This window comes from Pteronotus mesoamericanus, unplaced genomic scaffold (genome assembly GCF_021234165.1).
Source record: "Pteronotus mesoamericanus isolate MK-2021 breed Mesoamerican mustached bat unplaced genomic scaffold, CSHL_Meso_final contig_37, whole genome shotgun sequence".
In the NCBI taxonomy this organism is placed as follows: Eukaryota; Metazoa; Chordata; class Mammalia; order Chiroptera; family Mormoopidae; genus Pteronotus; species Pteronotus mesoamericanus.
In genome coordinates this window covers 3,776,145-3,785,784 of record NW_026555144.1, presented here as the reverse complement: position 1 = coordinate 3,785,784, position 9,640 = coordinate 3,776,145, and the positions used below count along the sequence as shown (strand labels likewise).

General features: G+C 41.3%; 1 protein-coding gene across 1 annotated transcript; it reads left to right on the top strand.

The window, feature by feature from the left end:
• Positions 1-5,559: 5,559 nt before the first annotated feature.
• Positions 5,560-7,566, top strand: LOC129073226 (RNA-binding protein EWS-like). The gene is given in 5 exon segments (XM_054576915.1): positions 5,560-6,504; positions 6,506-6,794; positions 6,797-6,960; positions 6,962-7,100; positions 7,103-7,566. Coding segments are annotated over 5 exon segments (1,968 nt in total). The 5' UTR covers positions 5,560-5,592.
• Positions 7,567-9,640: the final 2,074 nt, after the last annotated feature.

Sequence of the window (9,640 nt, the reverse complement as noted above, 5' to 3'; positions counted from 1 at the left end):
AGAACTACTAAACTTCGCGACAGCATGGATAGAACTGGAGTGCATTATGCTAAGCAAAATAAGCCAGGGGGTGAAAGACAAATACCATATGATCTCACCTATAAGTGGAACCTTACCAACAATATAAAGATCCAAGGAAAATAAGACCAGCAACACTAAGGGAAAAGAAATGAACATAGAGAAGAAGGAAGGAGGGAGGGATGGCGGGGAAAAGGAAGCGAAGTGGAAAGTCAAAGAATATATAACAAGGACTCAGGGACAAAACTAAAGGGGAAGAGCTGAGGGAGGGAAGGAGGGATGGGGCACGGGAAAGTGGTGGGTGGTAGGTAGAGACAAATGTATTTGAAAAAAATAATAATTAAATTTAAAAATAGAGAAAAAAAAGCTTTAAATGACTTTTTGGTATTCTTTACCCATTTATTGATTAAATATTTGTAGAATTTGCTTTTCCCTAAAAAAACAACAAGAAACAAAAAAACTATTAACCATATTTTTGATGTGTTGCAAATACTTTTGTATTATCTTCCTTGTCCTTTAACTTTTTTATATTTATATTACTATCTAGTTAGATGTTTAACATAATCATATTGTCAATATTTACTTTATAGCTTCTGGAGTTGGATAGTTTACTTCAGGTCATGAAAAATATTAGTTCTATTTGCTCCTAAAACTTCTTAGATTCTACATATTGATTTTTAACTCACCTGAATATTTTTTGTATATTGTGTGAAATAGGGCTCTATATTCGTTTTATTTCTAGTAATAGTGGTCCATGCACCTTATATTTTTAATAAGCCTTATTTTACCCATTATTTGAAATATCAACTTAATCATACGTATATTAATCAGATATATACATTTGTCTCTACAATGTTTATTATATTTCATTGATCTACTTGATTATTTCTGTACTGGTGTTATGTTGGTTTAATTGCTGAGACTTTATAATGGTTTTAAATTTTTTTAATATTTTTATAATTAACTTTGACATTTAAGAAAATAAACAAAATCAATCTGCATTTAAGAAAGAAAGAAAGAAAGAGAGATTAAACTCCCACCTGTGTCGACAACATGGATGGAACTGGAGAATATTTTTTTAAAGTATTGTTAATACTTTATTCACACTCTAATGTAAGATAAAATGGTTTTTAACATTTGGAAAAGGTATTATTTTCCAGATGGCAATTAAATAAAAGATCTAAAGTGAATAATCTATTACAATAACATCACTTAGTTGTGGATTAGCATGTAATGTAATTATAACAATTTTACAGAAATGCTTACACTAATATCACAAATGTGAACATAGATTGATAGACTTGTGGTAGAATATTAAGCTAAGTGAAATAAGCCAGTTGATGAAAGAAAATTACCATATGGTCTCACCTATAACTGGACTCTATTGAGCAAAATAAACTAATGAACAAAAGAAACTACAGGCACAGAAACATGGAGCAGAGTAAAAGTGACCAGATTGGAAGGGGAAAAAGGACAATGTTGGAAAGAAGGGGAAGGGACAAGGGAAAGAACATGTATGAAAGACCCATGGACATGGACAACAGAGTGGGAATTGACTATGGGAGTGGGGGAGTGGGGTGGGATGGGTGGAAGAGGGTAAAGGGATTAAAATTGAGACAACTGTAATAGAGTAAACATGATTTATAAATTAAAAAATATAAAAGTAAAAAAAAAAAAGTTCAGTACCCCCCCCCACACACACACACAAAGTTCTCCTGTGAAATTGACCAGTTCAGGGCTTTTGTGTGCCGTAAATTTTTTTATTACTGCTTCAATTTCACCAGCTATTATCAGTCTGTTCAGGCTTTCTGCTTCTTCTTCAGTCAGTGTTGGAAGGTTATATTTTTCTAGAAATTTGTCCATTTTACCCAGGTTTCAAATTTCTTGGCACATAATTGTTCGTAGTAATTTCTTACAGTCCTTTGTATTGCTATGATATCAGTTGTTATTTCTCCTCTTTCCTTTCTGATACTATTCATTTGGGTCCTCTCCTTTTTTTTTTTTTTTTTGTAATGAGTCTTCTTAAAGGCTTGTTGGTTTCATTTATGTTTTCAAAGAACCAGGCCCTGGATTGGTTGATCCTTTGAATTGTTCTTTTAGTCTCTGTGTCATTCAATTCTGCTCTGATCTTGATTATTTCCTTCCTTCTACTCACTCTGGGCTTTGTTTGTTGTTGTTTCTCTAGTTCTTGAAGTTGGAGCGTTAGCCTGTTTATTTGAAATGTTTCTATCTTTTTTTGGTAGGCCTGTATTGCTATGAACTTCCCTCTCAGGACTACCTTTGCTGTGTCTAATAGGTTTAGGAGTCTTGTATATTCATTTTCATTTGTTTCCAGAAACTTTTTAATTTCTTCTCTTATCTCATTATTGACCCATTCATTGTTTAATAGCATGATATTCAGTCCATGGGTTGAATGTTTTTGAGTCATTTTCCTTTAGGTTGTTTTCTTGATTCAAGCTCTTGTGGTCCAAGAAAATGCTTGTCATGATTTCAGTTTTTCTGAATTTGTTGAGACTTATTTTTAGTTCTATCATGTAGTCTATATTTGAAAATATTCCTTGTGCAGTTGAAAAGAATGTGTATTTTGCTTCTTTGGGATGAATGGTTCTATATATGTCATTTAAGTCCATTTGATCTAATGCGTTATTTAGTTCCATAATAACATTGTTGATATTTTGTTTAGAAGATCTATCCATTTTTGACAGTAGGGTGTTAAAATCCCCTACTATCACTGTGTTGTTGTCTATATCTTTTTTGAAGTCCTCCAAGATTTTCCTTATTTATTTGGGTGCTCCTATGTTGGGTTCATATAAGTTCATAAGGTGTCTGTCTTGATGGATTCTTCCTTTGAGTATTATGAAGTGTCCCTCTGTGTCTCTCTTGACCTTTGTTTTGAAATCTATTTTGTCTAATGTAAGTATTTCTTCCCATTTTTTTCCTGACCATTTGCTTGGAATATTTTTTTCCATCCCTTGTCTTTCAGTCTGTATAGGTCCTTTATTCTGAGGTGGATCTCTTTAAGGCAGCATACGTGTGGGTCATGTTTTCTTATCCATTCAGCTATCCTATATCTTTTGCTTGGGGCATTTAATCCATTCACAGTTAAAGTTATTAATGATAGGCACTTACTCATTTTTTTCCCCTTTGTACCTTTGTACCTGGGTTCCTCTCTTTCTCATTCTTTTTCTTAATCTTTTTAAAGTAGTTCCTTTGGCATATCTGGTAGTGCTGGTTTGGTGTGAGTGTACGCTTTTAGCCTTCTTTTGTCTGGGAAACTCCTTATTTTCCCTTCCATTTTAATTGAGAGCTTTGCTGGGTAGATTTTCATTTGTTTTACCTTGATTTTGTTTTATTTTATTATGGCAAAAAATCCCTTGAGTGGCTTCTCTTTGTTAGGTAAATTAAGGCCAGTGTGCACCATTGTGCAAGAGAAATGGTGTTTTTACATCATCTTTGGCCTGATGCCTCTCCAGCATCCCCCCCCACTATAAGCAGGGAACCACATGTGTGTGTGTTGCAGGGAAAGGTCCTACTGGGAGGAAAAAGAATGGGACCCCAGGTTCTTATCGGAGACTCCAGGTTAAGAAAATGTGACCAAATAGATAGGTTAGAGCAGTTTTCCAGCAGAAAAGGATATGACAGACCCCCTAGGGGCAGCTCAGTGCAATGGGAGTAGTGTCAGGCATTCTGGAGGGCTTTTTTTCCTTTGTTCCCCACTCCTGCTTTTTGCAGGTGCATATGCTGCTTTGGTTTTCCTTTTCTACTCCAGGCACAACTTCAACCCTTTCTTTGATTTCAAAAAGAAATCTGTTCATCTTCAGTATTTTTCTTGTCTGGGTAGACTTTACTGATTTTGGGAGGAGTGCCAGGGAGGGGATCACAGCACAGCTCATTTTACCAGCTCCCTAGCATTCTTCTCCTTCTCCTTTGTTTTCTGCTATTTGCACTCTAGTCTCTCCTATATTGTGTTCCTACCTATCATGCAATATCTTCTCTTTCTATGAAATAGAACATATAGCAGGTCAAACCATCAAGGCCTCAACAGAATTAATAACCTTTCTTCCATGTGCCAGTAGCCACCCTATTTAAAAAGATTTGGATTATAAATAGCTATGTATTTTTGCTGTATCATTTAGCTTCATATTTTTCCATAAGACAGATGGAAAAGCTGAGGTAATAGCCATCTAGCAATCCAACAGTGTTGTTCAACAGCAGGCACAAAGTCCTCTGTATAATTAGCCTGGTTTTCTTTTCTTCAGAGCTTTCTTTTCTTTGTAGCAGCTTTACAAATTCCACATATTCTAATGTGGGATATTTTATGGATAGTGGATGGTCTTCTAGTTATACCTTAGGCTGCATGGTTCCCTAGGTTTCTAGAGGAAAACACCATCTCCCAAAGAGTTGGGGGCTGTTGGAATGCAGCCAAAGACACTTCCAGAATCCATTAGAATTGTCTAGCATATTTGCAGTATGTTTCCCACTTTTCAAAACCCACTTCAACATTGGCTATGAGATAAGTGGGAGGGATGAGTGAGAAGGACTGAAAAAAGAACTCTGTCAGAGAGGACTTTTTTCAAAGCCAGATAACCATCTACCACTGTGGTCAAGGGAGGCAACCAAATACTGTGCTTGTTAGGAAAATACATGCTCCTCCTCCTGAACAAAGGCCTGCCTCAGGTTTCTGTATGCGGGGAGACAAAGCAGAGCTGAAGGAGGTCCACAGATATAGTGAATGCAGATGTGGTCATGGAATCTGGGAGTTTCTTTCAGAGCCCACTTGATGCTTTGAAAAGGCCCATTTAGAAAAACACAAATAAATGTGATATTATGCAAAGCAAAACAAATGTATGAAATTCATTATCCTCGAGAGTTAGTGTATGCTGAAAGGATATATAAATACCTTTTTAAATGGGCTAGGTGCATTAAAAAATGTATGTGTATCTGGTTACTAAGGGCAACTAGGATGTTTTTATAGGAAGATAGAAACAAAAGACACATCAGAGATCAGCTAATCTCTATCCCTCCAGCTCCTTCCCCAACCTCTGCAGTGAGGGGGTGTCAAACTGGCTCCTGGAGCCAAAGAGGGACTAGATAGGAAATGAGTGATTCCCAGGTTTCCCAGGTAACCCCCACCCACACCCCCAATCTTCTTTTCAAAGTTAAGTTTTTAGAGGTGGATAGAGGGACTAAACAGGCTTAACAGCCTTTAATTAGCTAGAGGAGCCACATAGACTTTTTTTGTCTGGGGGCGGAGGTCTGGCAGAGGGTGAATATGTAAAGGTAGATTAAAAAAAGAGCATATCTTGCCCTTGGAGAGGTCCTGTCTTATAAGGGACATAAAAATGATAAAATATTATGAGTTTATGTACAGCACAATAGGGTATACCATGAGGATGTAGGTACAGAAGGGATGAGTACTGTATACAAAGAAGGTGGGAGCAGGGCAAACTGCCCTCCAAATGTTAGAGAACCTGAAGAAGTGGCAGCATTTGGCTTAAATACACTAACAGGCAGCACCTAGAGGGAAAGCGAGAGGGAGATGGACATTGAGAGAATGAGAAGGAAGGAGAGAAAATGGCGTCCACAGATTACAGTACCTACAGCCAAGCTGCAGCCCAACAGGGCTACAGTGCTTACACCACCCAGCCCACTCAAGGATATGCACCGACCACCCAGGCATATGGGCAACAAAGTTATGGAACCTATGGACAACCCACTGATGTAAGCTATTCCCAGGCTCAGACAACTGCTACCTATGGGCAGACAGCCTATGCAACTTCTTATGGACAGCCTCCCACAGGTTATACTGCTCCAACTGCCCCCCAGGTGTACAGTCAGCCTGTCCAGGTGTATGGCACCAGTGCTTACGATACCACCACTGCTACGGTCACGACCACCCAGGCCTCCTATGCAGCTCAGTCTGCTTATGGCACTCAGCCTGCTTACCCAGCCTATGGGCAAGAGTTGGCAGCCACAGCACCTACAAGACCACAGGATGGTAACAAACCCGCTGAGACTAGTCAACCTCAATTTAGCACAGGCGGTTACAACCAGCCCAGCCTGGGATATGAACAGAGTAACTACAGTTATCTCCAGGTGCCTGGGAGCTACACCATGCAGCCAGTCACAGCACCACCATCCTATCCTCCTACCAGCTATTCCTCTACACAGCCTATTAGTTATGATCAGAGCAGTTACTCTCAGCAGAACACCTATGGGCGGCCGAGCAGCTATGGACAGCAGAGTAGCTATGGTCAACAAAGCAGCTATGGGCAGCAGCTGCCCACTAGTTATTCCCCCCAAACTGGATCCTGCAGCCAGGCTCCAAGTCAATATAGCCAGCAGAGCAGCAGCTACGGGCAGCAGAGTTCATTCCGACAGGACCACCCCAGTAGCATGGGTGTTTATGGGCAGGAGTCTGAAGGATTTTCCGGACCAGGAGAAAACCGGAGCATGAGTGGCCCTGATAACCGGGGCAGGGGAAGAGGGGGGATTTGATCGTGGAGGCATGAGCAGAGGTGGGTGGGGAGGAGGACGCGGTGGAATGGGCGCTGGAGAGTGAGGTGGCTTCAATAAGCCTGGTGGACCCATGGATGAAGGACCGGATCTTGATCTAGGCCCACCTGTTGATCCAGATGAAGACTCTGACAACAGTGCAATTTATGTACAGAGATTAAATGACAATGTGACTCTAGATGATCTGGCAGACTTCTTCAAGCAGTGCCGAGTTGTTAAGATGAACAAGAGAACAGGGCAACCCATGATCCATATCTACTTGAACAGGAAACAGGAAAGCCCAAAGGCGATGCTACAGTGTCCTATGAAGATCCGTCAACTGCCAAGGCTGCAGTGGAGTGGTTTGATGGGAAAGATTTTCAAGGAAGCAAACTTAAAGTTTCTCTTGCTCTGAAGAAGCCCCTGATGAACAGCACGCGGCGGGGGTGGGGGGATGCCGCCTCAAGAGGGCAGGGGGATGCCGCCACTGCTCCGTGGAGGTCCAGGGGGCCCAGGAGGTCCTGGGGGACCCATGGGTCGCATGGGAGGCTGTGGAGGAGACAGAGGAGGCTTCCCCCCAAGAGGACCCAGGGTTCCCGAGGAAACCCATCTGGAGGAGGAAATGTCCAGCACCAAGCGGGAGACTGGCAGTGCCCCAATCCGGGGTGTGGAAACCAGAACTTTGCCTGGAGAACAGAATGCAACCAGTGTAAAACCCCGAAGCCTGAAGGCTTCCTCCCGCCACCCTTTCCACCTCCGGGTGGTGACCGTGGCAGAGGTGGCCCTGGTGGCATGCGGGGAGGAAGAGGTGGCCTCATGGACTGCGGTGGTCCTGGTGGCATGTTCAGAGGTGGCCGTGGTGGAGACAGAGGTGGCTTCCGTGGCGGCCGGGGCATGGACCAAGGTGGCTTTGGCGGAGGAAGACAAGGCGGCCCTGGGGGCCCTCCTGGACCTTTGAAGGAACAGATGGGAGGACGAAGAGGAGGGCGCGGAGGACCTGGAAAAATGGATAAAGGTGAGCACCGTCAGGAACGCAGAGACTGGCCATACTAGATGAGGACCCCACAGAGCTGCATTGACTACCAGATTTATTTTTTAAACCAGAAAATGTTTTAAATTTATAATTCAATATTTATAATGTTGGTCACAACATTATGATTATTCTTGTCTATAGCATTTTTCACCATTTGTGAAGAAACATTAACACAAGTTAAATGGTAGTGTGTTGAGTTTTTTTTCTCCTCTTAAAGATGGTTGTTTAACTAAGACTAAACAAAGGGAACCCTTTGTGAGCATGCTAGTATCATTGTGGGGAACCAAGAGGGCCTCTAACTAACTGTAACAATGTTCATGGTTGTGATTTTTTTAAATAAAATTCCAAATGTTTATAAACAACGACAAAAAAAAAACACAAAAAAAATACACTAACAGGGGAACAGTTAGGCCTACCATCATCCATCAAGGCCTATATAGTGAGTTTAAAGCTCAACGTTCTTCAGAATAAATGTGAATAATGCCTCCTGGAGTTGTGCATCTAGCAGCCCTCCTCAAAATTCAGCTACTACAACTCCCCAATTTCCAGATGAGGAAATGGAGGCCTGGGTAGATGAATGAGTAGACTATAAGTTGCACAGATATTTCATATCAGAGTGGGTTTCTACTTTGTCTCTACAATACTACCTTGCCATGGAGGTTGAATTATCAAAAGGAGCCCAGTTCTCCCACAACACATGCTTATAGACCCCTTCATCAGGGCCACAGCTAGCCAAAATAGTTAGAATTGTTTCATTAATTAAAATTAGAGATACTTCTTTCTGTGAATGAGAAAACAGGTAACTGTTCCCCTAGGCAGATGCAGACTCTCTCAGGGTGCTCAGCTTGGAAAGTAGCCCTTGGGTTCAGCTTCAGCTCCCTCGGGCTTCCTCAGCTGGTTGTCATGCATTGAAAAAACTGCCAAATCCTATGCAGTAGCCCTGTGTATTAGTGACAAGAGTTCTGGGCTAAAGAGACTGTAAAGCTAATCCAGGAAGCATCATTGTTGTAAACCCACTGCTACTGCCTGAGCCAATTCCTCCCTACCCTAGCCACCAGTCCCTGGGGTGATGGCATTTCTGTGGTGGAAGAGATAGTCCCTGTCAAGTTTATCTTAGATTTTGAAGTCTGTAAAGTGGTGTGGCCTCCCTCAGGCTATAAAAACAGTTCATAAACATAAGATGTTATTATATCACTATTAAATAAGTAGAACAATGATTAAGTTTTATTTGGAAAGATAAATCAGCTTCCTTCACACTGCTGGAAATTCTCAAACAAGGAGCCAAACTTCATTTTTAGTGCCTGTTGAATAAATACCTCCCTCAGCTGCTTTTCTTCTATACGAGCCTTCCAGTTTTGTAATTCTAGTCACCTCCTAAATTCTGGTGGGGCCTCACAGTCAAGAGCAGTCAGCCTTTTCCCCCTACAACTCTCTGAGGGGCGTGGGACCAGAACTAGGTCTTATCAACTCCTCTTTGGCTTATGTGACTTGTCTCACTCCTAACCCATCTTTCAGAATTATGACCAATTAAGCACAACAACAGAAACTGTTGAAATTGAGCCTGTCTATGCTCCTTCTTCTATTCCTCTTCAATTTCCTATAGCCCAGAATATGAGATTGAGAAAGAGGCCTGGGGGAAATTTTCTATACTGGCCGCACCACTCACTAGTGCCTGGAATTCTCCCATGAGTCTAATTTCTTCCTAACATTGACTCCAAGAATCCCTAGGAAATTACAAGTAGCTCTGATAGGGAGAACACATAGTATTATACCAGTTGTTCAATCTTCAATGTGAATGCATCTGCCATATATTTTTTCAACGAGACAGAAGGGCATAAGAATCAAGAGACATTAAATATCACACATTTTAGTGGAATAGAGGTACTCCACCAAAGGCAGCTGTAAGGTGAATTCTAGTTTTTCATTAGTTGTTTTCCTTTTTCTTTCCTTCCCTCTACTTTCCTTACTACCTACTCCCTCACTCTTTTCAACCCTTCCTCCCTCCCTCCCTCCCTCTCTCCCTTCCTCCATCCCTCCCTCCTTATGCTCCTTCCATTTGGGAAGGCTATAAAATGGAATTATTATAAGGGAAAT